This window comes from Penicillium bovifimosum (genome assembly GCF_028826915.1).
Source record: "Penicillium bovifimosum strain IBT 22155 chromosome Unknown utg000005l_segment0_segment0, whole genome shotgun sequence".
In the NCBI taxonomy this organism is placed as follows: domain Eukaryota; kingdom Fungi; phylum Ascomycota; class Eurotiomycetes; order Eurotiales; family Aspergillaceae; genus Penicillium; species Penicillium bovifimosum.
In genome coordinates, this window is record NW_026622714.1 from 3,501,535 (window position 1) to 3,523,313 (window position 21,779).

A 21,779-nucleotide genomic window follows, 5' to 3' on the forward strand; every position below is an offset into this window, starting at 1 on the left:
GAGAGGACGGTGTGTGGCTCAATCTCCAAGTGAGGTTGTAAAAAGAAAGTCTGGAGAAGTTGGCATGTGATGGCTTTGGCGGGGGTACCGAATGCCGATCGCCGAGGGTGTGCATTTGTACTGTTTGTTTTACTTTTGACGACTGACTATCCAATTATGTCCACGGGTGTCCAACATTGAGGCTCAAGCGAGGTAATGCAATTTTATTGATTCACGTTGAGATTTAAGTTGTAACAGAGTTCTTTGCCGTTTAGTTCCAGGAAGCTGTCCCCGGCTCCCCGCTAGAGGCCGAGTCAGCCGATGTCGATGCTCGGCAATGATGTGCCTTCCCCTGTCAGATGAGATCCTGCAAGTCTCATCACATCCACTACGAGATCTAGACTATGCGTCCAGTAGGAAAAGTCTACCAGGTGCATCACAGTGTTGCCGCTGTTGCGTACATACTCCGTCTAAGCTATGAGATCATAGTCCAGACCAGACAAATCTCCCCTCCCCTGAAAGTCTTGGCAGATTCACCCCCGCATAAGTGCATCAACGTGACTCGACCAGGTAGTTGCATGCGAGGAAATGTTCTTTATTACGAACATAACTGCGTATGCAAGCATTCTAAGTCCGGGGTAGGAGTGATGAGTGGCGACGCGTGATTCGCTTCCCGGCGCCCCGATGGGGGTTCAGGACCACAAATTGGAGGTCATGTGGTTTTGGAGAAGCTGAGGCGGGGGACTCCGATGCCAGTGTGATCTTGTTATACGAGCCGATGTCGGCTTTTGAGTATTCAGAATGTTCTCCGCGGACAATTATCATGAGTTTGTAGGTGAGCACCGTGAGTTATAGCAAGTATCTTGTCTTGTCTTGACTATGGTTCCAAGCAGAATACACAAGCCCCCACAAGTCCTTTGTGGATCTCCACTCATAAGGCCATTCAGCAATTCAAACGTGGTTAAGGAGAGAATAATAAGTGAAGAAGAGAAAATAAATACTGAAAAAAACGAAAAAATGAAAAAAAAAAGAAAAAAGTGAAAAAGTCAAAAGACCCAGACAGCTAAATACTAGCGAAGAGGCCCCTCCTGACCGAGCAGACTTTTTAGTCAAAGGTTTTACACCAGTTTTTTTTCTTCTTTCCCCATCAATTTCGTTTATCTTCGATTCTCTGACTCTTCCTTTCTCATAATTCAGTTTCCTTTATGTCACAGCATCCTCTCTGATTCTCGCACGTCCCCATTAGCCGCGCGTCTACGCCTCCCGGTTTATCCTATTTATCCATTTTCCTTTTTTATCTTTTTTTCCACTCTATTTTTGCCGGCCTGGTCCCGGCAAACGCGGGGAAAAGCTGGCTGTGTCTGTCGGTCCGTGTGCGGAGGGCCGCTTGCAGGCTTGAATTTCCATAGATATTATAAGATCATGGTCTCAATGGTCGAGGAGATGACTATGGACCCTATCGTCCCTAAACATGAACCTGGTCCTGATGGCTCTATGAGCTCGGCTGTGTCGACGCCAGACCCGGAAGCCGAACCTTTGCAGGATGCAGCACAGACGCAGAAGAGGAAGGGAGGCAGAAAACCTGTACGTAACATCTTCCACAATTTCTGGGGCCCCGCATTCATTGAATTTGACTCCGTCACTTGTCCTACCAATTGTCTGGATCTTATATGGCATTGAACTAACGCAAGAACAGATCTACGCCACCTCGGAAGAGCGCAAGCAGCGCAACAGACAGGCCCAGGCGGCCTTCCGTGAACGCAGGACGGAGTATATCCGTCAGCTAGAGACGACTATCAAGCGCAATGAGGAATCCCTCCAGAGCCTGCAGCAGAGTCACCGCAGTGCCGCTGACGAATGTCTTATGCTGCGGTACAAGAACTCTCTGCTAGAGCGGATCTTGCTCGAAAAAGGTAACACCTACTCTAGCCATTGGTGTTCATTACTTGGTTATCCTTTCAAGTTTCAACATCAAGGACTAACAGTTCCCAGGCATCGATGTACAGGCTGAGCTACGTCTGAAGACCGGGGCGCCGGGCGCTCCGCCCAAGGCAAACCCAGTGCCCCCAAAGGCAGCGCCTAGCGCGGCAGGGCCTCGCGCAAACCAGCGACACCCCGCAGGCATCGCCTCCAAGTCCGAGGCATTCGGCATGTCGCAGCGGGAAGGTGCATACGGGATGCCGTCACCGCAGTTCCAAGCAACCCCTACCTCACACGTCTCCTCACCCTCGCACGCCAAGTCCCCAGGCTTCGGCTTCCAGGGCGGCATGTCGCCCGTCGGTGTCGACTCCCAGGCCGGACGGCCACAGCTTCTCCCCCAACCTCGGACCTTCAATCAGACCTCGCCGCCGGCAATCAGCATGCCGCAGACCGAGCCGTCAGATCCCAAGTCCCAATCCCGGGGGGCCATGGGTCCTCGCGGTGCGCGGGTCGCAGCGGCAGCTTATTATCCTTCTCCCTTTCAAAAACACTATGATCAACTCGGTAAGCTGGCCTTCGCCTTGCTGATATAATGTCCCCCCAGCTGACCTCTCAAGCAGAACAAGAGTACGACGCTCAGGCCGACATGGCTGACGATGACCACGACGGTTCGGCATCATACGTCCCGGGCTTTACACCCCAGTCCATTGCCTCGGGCCCTCACAGCATCTCTGGCTTCAATCAACCGCCAGGCGAGGGCACGTCCGGCGATTTCGGACATGCAAACTCCTTGCTCGGCTCGTATGAGCCGATGCTGGATACAGATCCATTTGGGTTAAGTGCTAGCATGCATTTCCCGACGCCATTCAACTACGAGCACAACAACTCGCGGCAATGAGCGGCTCACTAAAAGAAGTGCTCTATCCTTATCCTCCATATTTTCTCTCTTGTTTTATATCATATCTGTCCATCTTATATGGTCAATGATCATCACTCCCGAAAAGTTTGATTTGAGCATTGCCCGGCGTTATTGCAAGGGTCTCGATACCAATACCCATGTGGTTTTCTTCAGAGGTATATTTTATATTACATTCTGGATATGAATTATGTGAATTGAATCTTCACAACTCCTTTTTTGAGGCACGGCATCTTTATAGTCTAGATGGTGAACTGCCAGGTGACTGTGTATCCCAAGTAGGTGAGACGCATGGATCGAACTAGATCTGCAGCCTATAACCAGTCCAAGAGACACGGAGCATTATGTGAAACGCGAGTCGCGACCTTGCACGATACATTGATCTTCCAAAGCATTCCTTTACCCACGTGAGACCACAAATGTGCCCCCTTGATTCAACCACCCTCGTGGGGTCTTGGCCATTGTGGATCCAGGCGAAAGTCCCAGACGCGCCCTGGGGTTTGAGCGCTCATGCATGTAATTGACCTTTGTGAGAGACGTGAAAAAGAGAACTGGGAACCTGAAGCCAAGATCAAAAGGCGTTGCATCCAATACCCAGAGTCAAATCACGAAGGAGTCAATTGTCAATTAGTTCAGATCACGAACAATGGCAATGTTCGGAAGCAAACAAAGCCAAGCAAGCAAACAAGTCAAACCACAACGCGTGCTGAGTGGAGTCGGAGTTCTATACAAAGCTAGTAAGGTATCGGGGACTATACGCGACCTACGCGACCTCACTTTCTCTTTCTACTTCTTGTTTCTCAACTACTTTCTACTTTCAACCTTTGTCTCTCCATCTTCTACTGTTCACTTTGTGGGTGTAACTGTCTCTAGTCCAATTGCCCCGTTCTCATCACGAGACACCCCCGCATCACCGGCACTCCCCAGCTTGCTATTCCATTCTCCTACTCTTGATTCTCCCTGAAGCTCGAACACGACTTCCATTTTCTCCCAACAATGACTTCGACTGTACAATTCAATCCCGTCAAGGATGGCCGACGAATTCTCGGAGAGAAAGACTCAAACGCGTGTCTCTCGCCCGCCAGACACGCCAAACATTCATTCCCAGCAATAGAGACCCCGGAGAAGCGGGTGTCAGTTGCTGCTTCACCCAAGAAGCTCCTCCCATCCCCCGTATTTGCAGGCCAAAAGCGGACACGGGAGCAAGTGGACGAGACAGAAGAAAACCTCGGACACGTGCAGAAGCGGGAATCCTCTCCGCACACCGGCGTCCAATCGACAAACAATGATGATATGCAAAGCCAGGTACGCCAATGCGAGACAAACAAAAGATACAATCTTCATGAGACAGAAGCTAACCCATGTGACGATGTATAGCTCGTTCAGACACCCACACCACAGAACTCACAACCTGAACGCGAAGTACACGACCAGATGGACATGACCCAATCCTCCAACGCGCCCAATACCTCAGACCAAGAAACGCGTAGTGTCATCCCCTCAGACACCAACGCGCGCAAAGTATTCATCCAACAAGTAAGCAAACCCCCCTGACCACAGATCACGGTTAGTTCTAACAACCAAACCAGAAAGCAAGCCTCCTCCGATCCAGACTCCAAAGCGCAATGCACAATGTCACAGACCACCAATTCGACCGCCGAGTCTCCGAGCTAGAAGCACACAGTCGCAAATGTCCACGACTCTCCCTCTCCGTCCTCGCCACCCCTCCCCTACCATCCCGCCACCACTTCACATCCTTCCCATCCTCGCAGATGAAGACACCCAGAATCGGCTGCTCGGCCTTTATCCCCACCCCCTCCCACAGCACCCCAGATCTCCCGCAACCTTCCCCATTGTCTTCTAGAGTCGTCCAGCAGCGCACAAAGTCACAACGGACACCGCCGCGCGGGCTTGGCTCTCCGATGCAACTGAGCAGTCCTCCGGCTACGGTCGTCCGTCGGGAGCCTGGGAGGGAGATGGATCTGGGTCCAAGGGCTGAGATGGGTATGCATCATGTGCATACTGTGTCGCCGTCACACAGAGGTGATGCGGTTGATGGGTTGCTGAAACTTATGAGCACGACGGGGCATCAGAGCTCGGACGCGTGGACTGGATGAGTTGGCGTTGTGGTGTCTTCCGTGTTGGCTTCTTGTTCGGACTGTTTGCTTGTCGCGGGCATGTCTGAGTGGACGAAGGTGCATTATACTTTAGTAGCCATTTCAAAAAGATGTGCGGCATGAGGATGTATAGGGTTGACCAAGTATATCATCTTTCCACATGTTCTGGTCCTGACCGGACGATTGGAAGAGCGTTATTGGATTAATTAGTCTGCCCTACGATCAATGATACCTGTGTATTTGAACCGTAGTAGTTGATAATACACCGGTTTTATTAGTAGCGTTGCTCGGCTTAGGGCAAGACATGCAAATGCCACGCGGTGTCCCACCCAAGAATGCTACAACCACGTGCTACATCCCTTCTCGCTCACTAAGATCCTCTGGATTGCAACCGCTAAAAATATCAATTGATTCAATGTGGTATCCAGCATCTGCCTAAGTAATACATCCACCTAATAATAACAAGTCGGCAGTTCACCCCTCAACGGACCTTCTTCAACTTATTCCTCTTCCTTCCAAGAATATCCCGACCCTCCTCAATCTCCCCAACAGCCTCCCTCTTCGCCTCCCCAACCTCCTTAAGCAGCGAAGTCCTAACAACCCGACTCTCAATATTAACACCCTCCTGCATAAACTCCTCCATCTGCCTCCCAACCCTCTGCTCAATAGCCAACACAAGCTCAACATCCCTCTGCCCAACCAGCGTCGTAGCCTCACCACTCCTTCCCGCACGCGCCGTACGACCAACACGGTGCACATAGTCATCCGGGTTACGCGGCACATCGAAATTAACAACCAGCTCCACGGAAGGAATATCCAGACCACGCGACGCCACATCCGTCGCAATCAGGATGCGGGCCGCAGTCGCCCGGAACCGGGCCAGGTTCGCCGTGCGCTCGGACTGCGGCAGGAGACTGTGAAGCGATGTGATGCGGTGACCGAGACGACGGAGAGTTCGTTCCAGGACATCGCAGGTCTTGGTGTGATTGCAGAAGACGATGGCGGGCTTGGAGACGTTTTCTTCGGTGGAGAGTAGCGCGTGTAGGAAGGCTTCGCGGTGTGTCATGGGGACCTTGAGGTATGTTTGTTTTAGTGTTGGTGGGATTTTTCCTTGGTGCTCGGTGCCGATTTCGGTCATGAAGATGGGTGGCTTGGTGCCGGCGGATGGCATGGATTTGAGCGCGCGCACTTCGGCTGTCATTGTTGCGGTGAAGAGGAGGGTTTGCCGCTCGGAGGAGGGCGGGAGGGCGCCGAGACAGGTTTCGACCGCTGGGAGCATGCTGCCGGCACCGCTGGCGAGGAGGCGGTCGGCTTCGTCGAGGACGACCATTTTCACGCGCCGGAGGCCGGCCACGGTGTCTTCGCCGGAGGTCTTGATGTGGTCGGCTAGTCGGCCGGGTGTGGCGATGACGACGTGGGGTCGACTGGAGAGCTCAATGGCTTGCTGGCGCATGTCCATGCCTCCGACGACGAGGATGGGTTTCATGCTTTGGGGTGCGGAGACGGACTTGAATTGTTCGTGGATTTGGAGGGCAAGTTCACTAGAAATAGTAGAAAACATTAGTCCAAATTGTCCACCTTCGAATTCGTCTAAGACGTTCAAACATACCGAGTTGGAGTTAAAACCAAAGCGTAGATACCGAATGGATTGCGCGCCCATTGCTGCATAATGGGAACCGCAAAAGCCATAGTCTTTCCCGAACCAGTCCTACTTCCACCAATACAATCCTTCCCCTTCAAGATCTCAGGAATACAAGCCGCTTGAATAGCCGTTGGTCTTTTGATTGCCATAGTCGACAACGACGAACAAAGCCAAGGCGCAACACCCAAGCCCGCAAAAGTCGACAGTCCACTCTGTTTCCCCAGCTCAATTGCCTCACTGATGAGCACCGGTGCCTCGTCCTTGAATTCGGGCTCCTCTGTTACCTCGCCCTTCTTCTTGATGCGGGAGAGGGTGGGGAGCGGTGCAGGTGCAACGTAGGAGTCGGTTGAAGACACGGAGAGACGGCGACGCTTCGCGGCGGGAGCATCGACATCGTGCTGTTCATCGTCGGAATGGTCTGTTACGTCGGACATCTCGATATCCGGGTTCTTTTTGATCGGGGGTGCCATCTTGTTTGCGATGCTATCGAGATGAAATAATTTTGTGGCAGAAAAGTTATCTCCGAGCGGTGGGATTTTGGTCGCCTGGTTTATCGGGCAGAAATGGTTGACAGCTTCAAGATTTGGCGCATCAGAAAATCGAATAAGCAGATTGAAATATTGATCAATCATGTGATATCATGATATGTTGTTCCTCAATGTCCCTACTGTGTTACGTCTGTGTAGACTACTTGTCACATGGTTGTTGTCAGAAAATAAGGTAGAATCATATTAACAGACCACTGCCCACAGTCTAGAGAGTGGCAGTATGCGGCGTTGAGACGAATGTCTCTTTTTTTTACCTGCTATCGCATCATCTATTCCATCCCGCTAACTGTGCTCCTTCTGTGCGAGACCCGAGACGGAAGTTCATACGCTTCACCCCGCTCCAGATCATCTTCGACCGCCGATTCCGGGGACGTCGATGTTCGATTCCTCATTACCCCGTCATTTCCACTCAAAGACTCATCCTGAGCCCCTCTAGCCATAACTTCATTGTACTCCTCCAATCCATGAGTGCCACCGACACTCTCCATGGTGAGCGGACTAGCAGTAGGCCCATCAAGTGCAGCAAGTTCCTCACGGGTGAACCACTTCGGCAGCAGGAACGAGCGAACGGGGATCAGAAAGAGAATGATAACCGGGAACCCGATGGCAGCGATGGTTTGAGTGATGGCGAAAGTGGCGCCAAAGCCAACTAATTCAAGAAGGACAAAGACCCAGATGGCAGCACGGCGCTCGAGTCTCTTGAGAGGGTTGGATGCGGGGGTGAAGCCCTTGTCTTGGGCGAGGAAGATCAGTTTCTGTGTGATCCCATTGCCCTGTAAGGCCTGGACACCCATGACGAAGAAGAGACCGGCCATGACACCCTGTGGAATGAGATGGAGCACGATGAGTAGGGGCCCGGTCATCGTTCCCAAGGTTAACAAGCCCTGTGCGAGGTTGCTGACTCGCTGCTCTACGACGTGGTCGGTTACCCGGATGGCTTTGCCCTTGTTTGTGTCGTCCTCATCCGCGACTTGACGAGTGACACAGAGAGCGGCGGTGTGGAAGGGGGCCTGGGGGATCAGACCGTTGGGGAATGGTATGCCCAGAATACCAGCTACAAAGGTCGTGAGGCCGAGGAGCCAAAGGTCCCAGTGGAAGCCAGCTGGCTTCCGAAGGGGAAATTCTGTTCCCTGGGCAATGAGTGATGACACTAACGTGGTGCATTAGCCAATTATTCGTCTTGATGTCCTCGGCGGTCTGTTATAGTACTTACCGTTGTGATCAAAGTAAAAGAGAATCGTGAGAAGGACAGCGAATGGGATGGCCAGGAAGACATCTCCAACGTCAATATCCCAGAAGCGGACCAACCAAGACCGGTCTGGCGTAGGGAAGAAAGCCTTGCTTGTCGGCAGCGTAGCCACATCAACATCCCTCATATGGCCGATATGGACGAATCCGGTAAAGAAAATAATGGTCAAAGGCGTGCCATAGTCCTCGAGGAATTTCCGAATCCAACGCTTGAAGAGATTGCTATTGCCCAATTCTCCGCAGATCCACGCACACATCAAAACAAGTAGCGCCACCATGATACTCAAGTAAGCAGAGGTTTCTCCCACGGAGCCCCATTGCCTAGTGAGGACTTGGATGCCCTTCTGGAGATAGATGCAAGCAACATAGAACCCGAAGATATCACACGAGAAACGAGTGACATATGTCAAAGCGTTGCAGGAGTTAGTGATGGCCAGGATCCAATGCATGACCAAAGACCAACTACAATCGATATCAGTGGTGCCAATCATCAAAAAAGGGAGGGAAAAGAACTCACATTCCAATCCAACACATGAAAGCAAGAAACGGCGTCCCTCGGGGGGCGATAATATCGAAAACAGTGTAGTTGAACACAGTGATAGGACCTATAACCATCAGTCTGAAGCCATCATGATCACTCATACAGTCTCCTTACCGGTAACACCGACAATGACCAATGGCTGAGCTGAAAAGAACGAAAACACCACGGCCCCAAGAACAGACGCAAGTAGAACTTCATTGACGCCATATGTATGATCTGTTTTCTCAAACATATCTAACGAGAAGGCCAGAGCGGGCAAGATACTACAATGATGGTGAGCAAAAGTAACGATGTGCCAGAAAGGCAGATATTGATTAATTTCCAAGCAGAGCGAACATACTTTGCAAAATACATATAAACCGTCGCAGGCACAACACGGTAATCCCAAGCGTCGGTCCAGTCGCTCCAGTAGTAAGGTGCTCTGCGCTTAATGTCATTGACCATCCCGCGGAATAAGTGGATATGCCACCATTTCGATGGAGCTGAGTGCGCCGACGCATTCAACGAAGCACGGCGCTCCGAGTATTCTGGAGTGCCATCTCGTTGGCCTTCGGACCGGCCTTGACGCGTCGTGTTATGGCCTATTTTACTTGAATGCGCTGAGCGGGCTGATGATGGCCGTTGCGACTGCCTAGAAGGTTTGCGCTGAGCTGACGTCGAAGCTTGCATGTTGGCAGGAAGTCGTGCGACGGCCCTTGCATATGCAGCGGTAGAAAGGATGCAACCCTTCAGGGAAAAGTAGCCAACATGAGATTAAGAAGAGCCAGGTGCTTATGTAGATACTGCAAAAGAATTACAGGAGAGCAAGAGTTCAGACGTAATTGAAGAAGCTTTTGCGGAGAAATGGATGAAGCTACGAAGTGCGCCAAGACCTAATGTGGGGCCTGAGGCCACTGCACTATGACAGTAGTACGGAGTACTGCCAGTCAGGATCAGGATACAGAGGCCAAATGAACAGTCAAATCGACATTGAGAAGTGAACTGGAAAATTAGAAAGAATTACTGAACATGGCCTAAAAGGTAATCACTAGTAGTGCTTTTGGAGTCGAATGTTAGCAAAGAACTGTGCGCTGTCCAGGTTAATGCTGAGGTCGGTTTTACGGAATCCCAATAGACAATTCGCCAATTCCTTCACGCATCAGCAACTTTTTACGTCATGGCGTCCCTGTTCACTGAGGCGGAGGTGGGGGAGGGATGTCGCTCGGAGGGGGCGGGGGCGGCGCATCACCAGGTGGAGGTGGTGGCGGAGGAGGACTGCCAGCAGCACCGGGGTACATCGGAGGCATACCAGGCGGGGGAGGAGGTGCGCCCATACCGGGAGGTGTAATACCGGGAGCTGCCATACCAGGTGCTGCCATGCCAGGAGGATAAGCCGCATATCCACCATAAGCACCATATCCTCCGTAAGCAGGCTGTGCGGCAGCAGCGGCCGGTTGTTGCCAAGGGGCAGCACCGGGGACAGCGCCAGGAGCAGTATATCCACCTGGAGCTCCATAGCCGTAGTCGCGGCCTTGAGCTTGGCTCTGCGCGGCCCAAGGGGCGGGGCCACCAGGAGCAGCCTGATTGCGTGATCCATAGTCGTCACGGGATCCGTAGTTGTCACGGGGCGCATAATCATCGCGACGGTTGTCACGGCGTTGTTGCCAGGGGGCCACGTCACTTGGAGGCGGCGGCCCACGTTGCTGCCAGGGCTTCGCGTCACGATCGTCGGGGTACGCATTGTCACCACCGGGGCCGGCTTCAATGCGACGGGGCTCATGTTCGCCAGGAGCACCACCAGACAATTCGTTCATCAGTTGCTAAGTAGAATGTTAGTTGATTCATGCTCAATAAGCCTGCCGTGTGTAAAAATAAACTTACCTGCATCTCACGATCAACAGCATCCCCGGTATCACGGATACCACGTCTATCCGGACCGTTGCGCCAGTCACTGCCGCGCTGGCGATCGGGACAATCGCGAGCCATATGACCAGCATTGCCACAGACGCGACAGATGATATTGGCAGTGAAGTTACGCTGCTCGGGGCAGTCATACTTGCGGTGTCCAATTTGACCACCTAGAATACACCCAGATTAGCATAAATGATACAACTGAGGGTGATTAAGGGGATTCAACTTACAGTTCTGGCAAGCCTGGTTCTCGTCGTCGCGAAGCGTACCGTTGAGAGCAGCCAGCTCACGGAGTTGGTTGCGCTTGAGCTCGTTCTGGCCTTCAGGGATGGATGCGGCCTGATGATTGTTAGTATCAAGTAAGCACCTAGCGGGTCGGGCTCGGGAACGGACCGTTTCGATAACGTTGTGAACAAGCTTCTTGGCCTTGTTGACTTTTTCTTCGGTATCTGCCATAATGAGACAGTGAAGATCTTCTTCCTGGTTGCTACCGTGAGCGGCATCGGAGCGACCCTTTCCTTCCTTGACGGAGCCTTTACCACGAATGGCGATCTTTGCACCAGACTCAGTCTCCATCTTTTTCAAAGTGTTTCCACGGGGTCCTATAAGTAAGCCAACTGTAAAAAGTAGCAAGAACTAAGTGTTAGTAATCCTGTTGTTTTTGAAAAGCATGGGCAGCATCAAGCGCCAAGGTTTAGCAAGAAACGAGCTGAGGACATCCAATGAGGTATGACTTGTCAGCCCGAGTCGAGCAGGGACGCATGACAGATATAATGGAAGAATGGTTAGGAGTTAGAGGGTTAGTTATCATACTGAAGTTAATCTCTGGATAGTCATTCACGGGGACGTAGACCTTCTCTTGGGTCTTGGTCGGGCGTCTGTAGTCAGAAGGCGGGTGGTAGTTAGGAATGGTCTTCATGGCTTTCTCGACCAGTTTATGACGCTCTTCCTCGAGGCGTTTGCGGTAACGGTATTCGCGAGTGTTGACACGTCTACCGAAGTTGTCATACTGAGGGGCCGGCGAGGGAGATCTGTGGCGAAAGTCAGTACAGAAAAAAAATCGAGGATGAAAGAAGGGAAGCACGTACCTGTCACCATCGCCTGGGACCACATCGTTAATCCGAAGCTTCTGGCTGATCTCCTCGATACGAAGGTGAAGTGTGTAAGCTTCAAGCTGCTCGCTAGTGAAGTTTGCCATGATCATGGTAGGCAAGCCCATGAGGCCGGCAGCCTTGTTCTCCTGCTGGTCGCCCCAGCGGTTGCGCTTCTTGCGCCTTTTGGAGCCATCGGCTTCGAGTACTGGTTCGGCTTTGAGAGAAAGAACGGTCAGTTTTGGGCAACGCGGGATATCTTGATCTGGCAAAAACTTACCTCGGACAGGGCTGCGACCACGCTTGGGGCCGTCGGGGCCCATGGACGAGGGCACGGATGAAGGGGTCGCAGTGCGACTTTCCTCATCTCCTTCCTCTCCGCCCATACGGCGACGCCCTAGCGGGATGTTGTTGGAGCCGGTGACACCTTGACTTTGATTGCGCCACGACATAACTGCTGTTTTAGGTAATGAAAGTAAATCTGGTTAGTGATACACAGATGGATGAAAGAGAGATGAAAAGAAGCTTCTTCTATCTTGCCGAAGAGTGGCCACCCATCACGTGGAAGTGGCAGAACATATAGGCGGTGAGAATGGGCTTACACTGCACGGGATAATCACTGCGTAGGATGACGACGAAGGCTACCTTTTGGAGGGAGAATATTAAGTACGTGTATATTTACAACCCGATAATGAGTATTGACTATTGAGTAACAGTGCTACGACACTACACACCTTTCCCGGCGTAAGTGTCTCCTAGATGATAATTCCGAGTGATTAGGTACCTTTTATATGCTGACCCCATATAAAAGGTACAACGACATTGTAGGTACCTAACCGGGACTAGCCCCTATAGACTACTCCACTTTATAAAGCTTGGCGCTCCACTCGCGTGAAATAGGCACGCAGTACATACTCAAAACCTCGATGAATTCATACTTAACAGAAATACTGCATTGCGGTGCAAAATCGCAAGAGTCTAGAATTTCGAGGATCATCAGGGCCAATTATCGGTCCACTGGCAATGTGTACGCCAATGGTTCTATATATGGGGAATATTTACTAATGAGTTCAGTCCCGAGGATTAAATGGGAGTTATGGTAGGTTGCTATCTAGGTAGAAATTCCATGAGGGACCCGGGGAGCTTCACAGAATCTTTTGAAGTCACAATGTATCACCTGCTATTCGCTTGCTAACAATGTTTTAACGTATCTCCATACACATATGATTTAAGCCTTGCTCTGCTTGGCATCGCTCTGCATCCCCTGCTGAATCCAAGCCCTATTCTCAGCAGCCCGTTTGTCCGCGAAAGCCTTATCCTTAAGCGTATCCTTGATAGTATGAGGAGAAGGTACATGGCGACCCTTCTCGACACCGGGTCGCTGAGCCATGCGCTCTTCCCACGCCTTAACATGCGGGAACTCATCAATATCAAGACCAGCCCACCCAGCAGCAGCGACCCATCCCCAGTGTGTAATATCAGCGATAGAGACGTGGTCGCCAACGATGTAGCCAGACTTAGATTCGGCGAGGTGCTTGTCCAAAACACCATACAGTCGGCGCGACTCATTGACGTATCGGTTCACACCGTACTCGATACGCTCAGGCGCATACCGCCCGAAGTGGTTCGCCTGACCTTGCATGGGACCCAGACCTGCGTTCTGGAAGAAGAGCCAGTTCTTCATCTCGTAGTACTCCCGCGTGCCCTTTGGAAAGGAGATTTTGTAGTCTGGGTCGTACCGCTCTGCCAAGTACTCCAGGATGCTACCGGACTCAAATAGACGGATCTGCTGGCCATCGTCGAAGGTATCTGTCAAAGCGGGAATGCGGCCATTGGGGTTGATCTTGAGGAACCAGCTGTACAACATTTAGATATGTTCATGTGGGGTCCTTTGTACAGGTGGGGGCGCATACTCTTCCTTTTGTGTGTTCTTTGAGATGTCAATCTTCTCGACCTTATATGGCAGACTGCGACCTGTCAGTACTGATCTTCAATTGGTTAGGGTAGCTACCATACCCCAGCTCTTCGAGGGCAATGGAGATCTTGATCCCATTAGGAGTCTGGGTCGTGTAGAGTGTGATGTTTGGTTGACTCATGTTGGAGTAATAGAGAGGACAGGTATTCTAGGAGATAGTATGAGAGAATATCGAAGTATGTTAACGCTCAAGTCGACAGAGGGTTTAAGTATGCGATGGCTGATGTCACGTCAACGTTTCCCCACTTCGCGGATTTATAAGCTCGTGGAAGGTTCTCCGCAGATCAATCGCCCCGGTTCGCCCGGTTGAATAATCGCACGCGGAAGGGAGATCGACTATATATTCTAGACCCTTTCCTGAATAATAGGAGACTTGATAGTTAGAGCCGTCAGCGACTAGGATGGCATCGAGAAACTAACGGTGAAGATGACCTTACATACGGAAACCGCCTATCAATATTGCGAATGCTATACACAACCATGTTCTCATTAGAGAAGCTTCCAGGAATGGAGACAGAGGATACCGCAGTATAACCTCACGTATAACAGAAACGATGAGCACGCTAGTTAAAACGCTCAAACGCCAAAGGAGCACCCGCTTATACCAAACCCCCAATCTACCAAGAGAAGCTCTCTTCCACATAATCAACATTGGAATGAGCCTGTCTCCTCCGACAAACTCGGCGAACATCATCACTCAATCCACCGTTTCCACAGACAAGCACGCCCATAGCGCCGATCTGGTTCTCGACTTCCATGCCGATTAACGTATCAATATTGGGTCGACCAGGGAACATCTGCACAGTAGCAGACGGACTCTGTATCTCCTTTGTGTTGCGCGGCCGCGTAACAAACAGCATAATGCGCAGAACTTCGCGACGGCGATCCATGGCCAGGATACTGGTCATCCAGGGCCGGATCCACTCCAGGTGTTCCGGCGATTGGATGATCCAGACGAGTGTGACGCGACGGGCGGCGACGGTGCCGTTCGCGAACCCGTCGACGAGGTGCCGTACGAAAGGTACGTGGTGGGTGATGCCGACTCCGCCGGCGAAGAGCATTACAGTGCCGTATGAGTCCATGGTGTGGATGTTGCCGTATGGGCCCTCGGCGAAGGCGCGGAGGGTGATTTGTGAATCCGTGGCGTTCGCTGCGCGCTTGTAGAGCTTGTCGGTCATTCCGGTGCGGCGACGGACCAAGAGGGAGATTGTTTCCTTTTGTGGCACATTGAGGAGGTCTTCCTTGGTGAGTGGGAGGGATTTCTCGTCGAGGCTATCTTCAGTTTCGCTCCAGGCGACGGAGAAGGGGTGTGATGTCCACAGGCCCACGGCTGGGATATAGAGGTAGATGTGCTGACCCGGACGGAAGGTCCAGGGTCGGGCAATACGTATGGTGATCCGCATTGCATCGCCGGCCAAGGCCTCGATGGTTGCGGTGGTGGATTCACGGCCCACATTGCGGTACATGATGATGAAAAAGCGAGTGGCCCGCTCGAGGCCCCAGAGGACGATGGCGGCAAGTAGGTAGGTCTGGGCAACGAGTCCGTTGAGGTGGACCCACAGGAAGCCCATGGATACCGCTGCGATGGCGATATGCAGATGGAGGAAAGTCTCATAGAATGCATGACGAATAGGCGAGGGCGAGTGCAACAAGAGGGTGGTGAATGCACAGGCAGCCACCAGGCCGGTCATCAAGAAGCTGCTGTGGCTCAGAGCAATACCAACAACTTTCCAGCCACTTTCTTGGCCTTTGGGAATAGCCCATGCAAGCACATGTGCAAGACTCTCCAGCACCACAATGCGTCCTAGCCACCGGTGAAGCAGGTTCCACGTATCAAAGGGCACATGGAGCATAGCAATCAGAGGATTGTTACGACCAGCCATGATAACCAATGGGATCAAGTTCACGGTAGCCATTGTGCCAGTACGGTTACGAACAATACCAGCAAGTGTGTCTTCCTTGGTTCCATAGGGAGTTGTCACACAGCAAAGGGTGACGTTCATGGCGATGACACCAGTGATAAGGAAAGCATGGAAGCGGCTGGGCAACGTACCCATGTTGAGAGCCGACGAGAGCTGGAGCTCACGGTTGTGTCGGCTGCGGAACAAAGCCGCATAAATGATATGCTCCTTGATCCAGGCAAACGTATCATGTGTGGAGACGAAGTAATTCTGTCGGTCATCACCGAAGCTTGCCAGTCGCCGAAGATGGCGGGAGAAACCGAAAGCAAGCTGCCATATGTAATAAGCGGCGGCAGCACAACCAAGAGCGAGAATTGCATAGCGTGCCAATTTATCATTGACAGCTTCGTGGAACATTTCTTCGACACCGCCACCCCCGGATCGTTTTTCGATATGTTCGATGTTCGTCGCGCTAGTCAGTCCGGCCAGGGACATAGCCAGAAGAAAGGGCTGCATGATACCCCACGAAAGACGTTATACGTCAATACTCTATATCGGAAATTGTTCGCGATTTAGCGAGACCAGCTCGCTAAGAGAAGTAAGGATGAAAAGAGAATTTTGGTCTCAAAACCGACGCCACAGAAGGCGCGGATGATATCGTCGAGAAGCAAGACCGCAGAGGAAACAACCCCAGGTTGTTTGTGTACAATTGATGGAAAGAAGGATCGTAGGATGATATGTCGTTGGGTGACTGGTATCGAGTACAGGACCTGCCTAGATCTAACGTAGAGAAATCACTGGGAAAGCATGGAAAAGCTGGTTGTTGCAAGTTTCTCGACCCAATTGGTTTCAGCAAGGAGCAAAAAGGTCCAGATAATAGCGGGGATGGTCGTTAAAGACTGTTCGTGTCGGTGGGCAACGAGAGGAATGCTGACTGCAACAATGGGCTAAAGATGGAAGATTGTCGCGTGGAACAACGGGGATTATGTCTCACAAAGAAAGACGAAAGACATGAGACAATGTGGATTGTAGAGTTTCAAAAACAAACGACAATGGCACAATGAAGATGCCGAATTAGATAGAGAAAGGACCGTTTGCCCTTGTCCAGGTCAGTACGGAGAGAGAGTGTGTGAGAGTCAGACCCAACCGAATATGTAGAATTCACAAGGCACATAGGCACGGCCCGCACGATGTCATGTTATGTAACTGATCAATTTGATGAATTTTGCTTTTCATTTCCCGGACTTTTCTCAATCTTTCTTTATTCGCTATGAGAGGGGTTTGGCGCGAAGACAGATCGGCTCGAGGGACTACCATCTGGAGACAGGGGAAGCCGATCCCTGCAAATCATAGAGTTTAACGAATGAAATATTCATTCCAGATCGCTTGAAGAATCTTCATCGGAAGATTGGGACTTTGAACACGCGACAGGTCGAGTTAATCTGTAACAAAAGTGGAGGGTATACCGATCAAGGCTATGACTGGTCAGCGATGAAACAGCCACTGTGCAGACAGTGTTTGACGAGCGTCAACGAGCGCCACAGGAGTCCGTCGTCGATCCATCTCGAGCCTTGGCCTACGACTGGCTGTTTGAGAAAGAACCCCTGCTTCGTCGATGAGCCAATCATCTGCAGTGAACGTGGTAGCGTTGTGGGGTAGGGGAAAAGGAGGTTGTGCAGTAATTCTTGACACTCGAGGGTCTCTTGTGTCCATTAGCGCTCATATCAGCGTATCAGCTCCGTCATAACCATTGGAATGACCGGAGATCACACCCAAATGCAGGTTGATGAGACAGTCCGGTCATAGGCTATTGCCATTTCAAGCCGCATTGTAAAGCATAAATCGAGGGTCTCTGGCTTCAGGGGTCATTTCTTGGCGCAGATTTCATTTATATCAAACCTGGACATTCCACGAGGCATTCTGTCCGAGACACGGCGTGTCATATCCCCTCATAGTGTAGATGTTGTTTCTCGGTGGTGCGGTGGTTTCGGCCCGTCGGGGCGAAGAGCTGATCACGGGATGGCTACATCGTAGGGACCATATGCTCCATAAGTGCTGGGATCCTGCCGATCTACTACAATAAGCTACACGCCATATCTTCCGTATCAAATAGAGTAATTGTAAAAAAAAAACTTCATTGTCCGGTGAATGCCCGTCCAAGTGACGTCTTTGCATCAATGCATAGGCACCGCATATTGAGATTCAGGTCCGAGGTCTCGAACACGGGGAACTGGGATGAACGCAGGTATTCGACACAGTATTTGCACATGAGAAGCAAAGAGAAAAGAAAAGAAAACACCAATCCACGACCAAGGGTATCAAAACAAAATTCCAAAACACCGATCCCCAAAACAAGGCGGACCTCCCATATCCACCGTTTCTTCAAATGAGATGCTTCAAAAACTCTAACATTCGGTCAAGCTGGACCACAGGGACAGTCAGGATATCCAATGCTCAAGAACGAGACCTGTCCGTGTTGTGATGTAACAGACGCCAGAAGAGGAAAACCTGCGGGAAAAATGGCCCGCGTCCGAAGTAAGAGCAGCCAGGGAAAAGATCAGGTGACCCGCTTAGAGGAAGCTAAGCTCGTCATCACTGTCGTCATCCTGGGGATAGGGAATGATTGTCTGTCGGCGAACAAGTGGCTCGACAATCGGGCGCATAGTTGAAATTGGATGGCGCGTAAACCTTGACCGCTCCACTGTACGATGAACCTGCTTTGCGACACGCTCCGGAGTAGGTCGGACGATAGGCAGGCCCGGGCTGCTTTCTTTATCGTTGATGATGACGACTTCGACTTTGCTCGACTGCTTTGCTGCAGTAGCCGTTCGTCTAGTGATATTGATGCTGCGTTCTCGCAGGACGTCACGGCGAGCGACTGGCTGAACAGTAGAATTCAATCGAGTTGGGGTAAGAGACTGTCTTGAGTCGCGCCGTTCACCACTGTCAACTATGATCACGGGAGTGGGTCGTCGTCGTTTCCGGGGCTGCGTAGATAAGGAATCAACGTTCTCGAACGTTCGCTTAATCGCCATCGGCGGAGGTGATGAGGTGAGGCTTGAGGCAGAGTCCGAGACCCAACCAGGTTCCGATGAACCGCTCTCCGTATCTGTAGAACATGCGCTAGATGGCATTGGGCTTGATAGCATGCGCATGGGTCTTTGGGCCACTTGCGCTATTATTATCGGCTTTCTCTTCGATACTGGTGTACGTGCCACCCACTCGCCTATGCTATCTTCCCAGCGGAACAGACCCATGCTCTGACTAGACTGCTCCGGCTGCTCTGCAGAGTCTTCCGGGGTTTCTTTCTGCCTTTGCCTTGCGACGACCGCCTCTTGGACATCGACAGCCCACACGTGGTCATCCGGATCACCTGTAGCTTCTGCAAAGATCATGGCCGCCTCTGCAGCGCTTCGTCCAAGGAAAGCAGACAAGCCTGGGGTGTCGGCTAGGCAGGTGAGTCGCGAAACCATGTCCCGTATGTCTTCACCAGTGTGTTCGGGCTCATCTGGTGCGGTTGCTCTAACCCTAAGGCAGCGGAATGCTTGTTGCACAAATAACGCTAACTCTTTGATCATGTCTGGGCGAGATGCTATGATCTCTGCACATTCATCAACACTGGCAATCGGCGTTATCATATGCTGATCGTCATCCAATAAAATGGTGTCGTTGCACTGTACAAGGCAGGCGGCCATCAAGACGCAGCCACGCCGCAATAACTGGTGAGGGGTAATAGAGGGCCGCTGCCCTACAGACTCTGATGCCAAATGTCGTTGTAAAGCAATATGGATATAGCTGATGAGATGGGTCGCCTTCGTTCCATCCGCGCGACAAATGTCATCACTGGCACGAGACCGTGAAATATGCATACCGCAGAGCGCTCCCATGAGACTGATGACATGATTGCTAAGTGCATCTTCCACCTGCAAGGGGCACGGCCGCACGAGGTTCGACATTTCCGGTTCAGTGGAGGTTGCCCGAGTCGCACGGGCACAATCACGAGCAGTCTTTCGCTTAACTGGCAGCTTCGAGGGAGAAGACTGGGCAGGCAAATCAAGGCGAACATCGCTAGCCGAGAGCAGCACTGCTTCAATCAATCGTGAGGCCGCCGGGAAGTCCTCATCCTCTTTCGAAACGGATATGGTAGCTCTGGTCATCCAGCTTGTCCATAATTTGGTTCCCATCCACTCTGGGGGCAGCACACCCCGTAACAGAAGCTTTGCCAGTTCATCAAAAATGTAAGAGCGACTGGCAGCGCCATGTTGGGCATATTTGCGCAATAACCGGATAGGGTCCGAAGGGTCATGGTCAACTATTGGTCTTACCCCCTGGGGGTATGAATAACTGTTGCGGGTGGAAAGCAATGTGGAGAGCAATAAATCACTTTCTTCGGGTGCAAATGAACGACATTTTTCAATCAGCGCGCAGGCAATTGCGTCTGTTATCCAATGATTCTGAATCATAGTAGAAACCAAGTAGATGCCCTGGGCGCGGACCGCCTCCCGGAGTGGCTTCCAACCATTCCCGTAAGGCGCATAGTATGCTTCCAACTCTGTAAAGTATGCATCGCACATATCTTCGTCCCCATCCTCGTCCAACTCATCCTGCTCTTCTTGTTCCTTCGCAATAAAGTCAGGTAAGCTTCGCGCCACCATCGACAGCAACGAGCGTGCACCACGCCTTGGGGTTTCGGGTGAGAGCTTTCCTTCACGTCTCGAGGTGGCTGTATTGTAAAGGAAGTTCTGGAAGACACGATCAAGATTGCGGGCGATGTGGGCGAAGCCCGGGTCACCAGACTGGTCCAAAAGTTCTTGCCAGGGACTTTTGTGAAATGAGTATCGATTGCGGAAGGCTTGCGGTTGCGGTGACTGGGCGTTCGGGTCGATCCGGCCTACAGAGCGTTGTGACTGCGCACTCGAGGGCATCTCCCATCTCCTTCCCGTGATGAGCGGTGTCGCGACCTGAATGGCACCAGGCAGGGTGCGCGGAGACTCCGGACTTCTTATCGACAGTCTAGTGCGCTTCTTGCCGCCGTTTTCCTCTGTTTTGGACGAATACTTATGTCTGGCTTTGCGTCGCTCGGACTTTCTCCCTGGAATCCATGCTGGGTCGGTCTCGTCCGGGTCCAAATCCGAGTCTGGGCAGTTTCGTCCGCTTGCAGCGTTCAGTCGGGATTCTAGAGCAGACGCGTCTGTTTCTTGTGCCTTCTCTTGTAGTTTCGACTCGGTCGCGATCATCAACAACGTTTCTTTGTGCTTCGCGATTCGACGGCAGATGGAGGTCAAGGGGCGCAGGACACGGTTTGCCCATTTCGCAGTGCATTGGGCGTCCTCCATGGATAAATAGAATAGCGATATCTACCAATATCATACAACTGGCGAAAGTATCAGCACCGTCACAGGTCGTCTGGGTTTTGGAGTTCGCACTGCACCAACCTCGCCGTACTGACCACCTCCTCAACAATGCATGATAAGAACAATAGTGGCACTCTACCTACAAGGTGTTGCCAATAATGCAGCAATAATCCAATGTAGTTAAGATATGCCGAGGAAGTCAAGGACGCGTTAAGTGGGAGCTGGGTGACAACATTTGGGACACCCGGAAAACAAATAAAACAAACATGGACCAATGCGGTAAAGCGTCTCCGGTGTCAACATATTGCCATTTATGGCGTAGCTCTAGCCCTGTAAGTACTGTGAACTCCGTACTGTGATAACTACTGTCCAGATCCTGAATTAACATATGCATGGGACTCCAAATATTGACATGTAAACGTAAATGAATTCTACCCAGAAATAGAAAATGACCCAAGTCGCAGATGCAAAATCCAGATGCAAAGCCGTAGAATGCACCAGATATGAACCCATGTAAGACAACCGAGTCCTTTCCATGCGATGCCCAAGAGACAACCCAACCTGGCAGACGAAAACCAATGATAATAAGAGAGAGGAGAGAGATCTAATATACAACAGTTCTTTTCGCTCATCAAGCCTGCCCACTGATCCCCAAAC

General features: G+C 51.5%; 8 protein-coding genes across 8 annotated transcripts; 2 read left to right on the plus strand and 6 right to left on the minus strand.

Moving 5' to 3' along the window:
- Window positions 1-1,401: 1,401 nt before the first annotated feature.
- On the plus strand, window positions 1,402-2,797 carry N7515_006526 (bZIP transcription factor; the record flags this gene model as incomplete). Its single annotated transcript, XM_056667270.1, has 4 exons — window positions 1,402-1,563; window positions 1,676-1,892; window positions 1,972-2,463; window positions 2,520-2,797. The coding sequence occupies 4 exons, from the start codon at window positions 1,402-1,404 to the stop codon at window positions 2,795-2,797; spliced, it is 1,149 nt and encodes a 382-aa protein (XP_056520866.1).
- A 1,014-nt stretch (window positions 2,798-3,811) lies between these two features.
- N7515_006527 (uncharacterized protein) lies at window positions 3,812-4,932 on the plus strand (the record flags this gene model as incomplete). Its single annotated transcript, XM_056667271.1, has 3 exons — window positions 3,812-4,120; window positions 4,193-4,351; window positions 4,405-4,932. 3 exons carry the CDS (start codon window positions 3,812-3,814, stop codon window positions 4,930-4,932), a joined length of 996 nt encoding a protein of 331 aa, XP_056520867.1.
- Window positions 4,933-5,413: 481 nt separating this feature from the next.
- On the minus strand, window positions 5,414-7,044 carry dbp8 (ATP-dependent RNA helicase DBP8; the record flags this gene model as incomplete). Its single annotated transcript, XM_056667272.1, has 2 exons — window positions 5,414-6,473; window positions 6,542-7,044. The coding sequence occupies 2 exons, from the start codon at window positions 7,042-7,044 to the stop codon at window positions 5,414-5,416; spliced, it is 1,563 nt and encodes a 520-aa protein (XP_056520868.1).
- A 347-nt stretch (window positions 7,045-7,391) lies between these two features.
- Window positions 7,392-9,580, minus strand: N7515_006529 (anion exchange family protein; the record flags this gene model as incomplete). The annotated part of the gene is made up of 5 exons (XM_056667273.1): window positions 7,392-8,272; window positions 8,336-8,832; window positions 8,888-8,975; window positions 9,026-9,174; window positions 9,252-9,580. 5 exons carry the CDS (start codon window positions 9,578-9,580, stop codon window positions 7,392-7,394), a joined length of 1,944 nt encoding a protein of 647 aa, XP_056520869.1.
- Window positions 9,581-10,080: 500 nt separating this feature from the next.
- On the minus strand, window positions 10,081-12,344 carry bbp (putative zinc knuckle transcription factor/splicing factor MSL5/ZFM1; the record flags this gene model as incomplete). The annotated part of the gene is made up of 6 exons (XM_056667274.1): window positions 10,081-10,710; window positions 10,772-10,968; window positions 11,032-11,418; window positions 11,615-11,832; window positions 11,890-12,109; window positions 12,173-12,344. The coding sequence occupies 6 exons, from the start codon at window positions 12,342-12,344 to the stop codon at window positions 10,081-10,083; spliced, it is 1,824 nt and encodes a 607-aa protein (XP_056520870.1).
- Window positions 12,345-13,120: 776 nt separating this feature from the next.
- N7515_006531 (glutathione S-transferase family protein) lies at window positions 13,121-13,988 on the minus strand (the record flags this gene model as incomplete). Its single annotated transcript, XM_056667275.1, has 3 exons — window positions 13,121-13,748; window positions 13,806-13,859; window positions 13,909-13,988. 3 exons carry the CDS (start codon window positions 13,986-13,988, stop codon window positions 13,121-13,123), a joined length of 762 nt encoding a protein of 253 aa, XP_056520871.1.
- Window positions 13,989-14,484: 496 nt separating this feature from the next.
- Window positions 14,485-16,284, minus strand: N7515_006532 (ferric reductase family protein; the record flags this gene model as incomplete). Its single annotated transcript, XM_056667276.1, has 1 exon — window positions 14,485-16,284. One exon carries the CDS (start codon window positions 16,282-16,284, stop codon window positions 14,485-14,487), a length of 1,800 nt encoding a protein of 599 aa, XP_056520872.1.
- Window positions 16,285-18,338: 2,054 nt separating this feature from the next.
- Window positions 18,339-21,104, minus strand: N7515_006533 (uncharacterized protein; the record flags this gene model as incomplete). Its single annotated transcript, XM_056667277.1, has 1 exon — window positions 18,339-21,104. The coding sequence occupies one exon, from the start codon at window positions 21,102-21,104 to the stop codon at window positions 18,339-18,341; it is 2,766 nt and encodes a 921-aa protein (XP_056520873.1).
- Window positions 21,105-21,779: the final 675 nt, after the last annotated feature.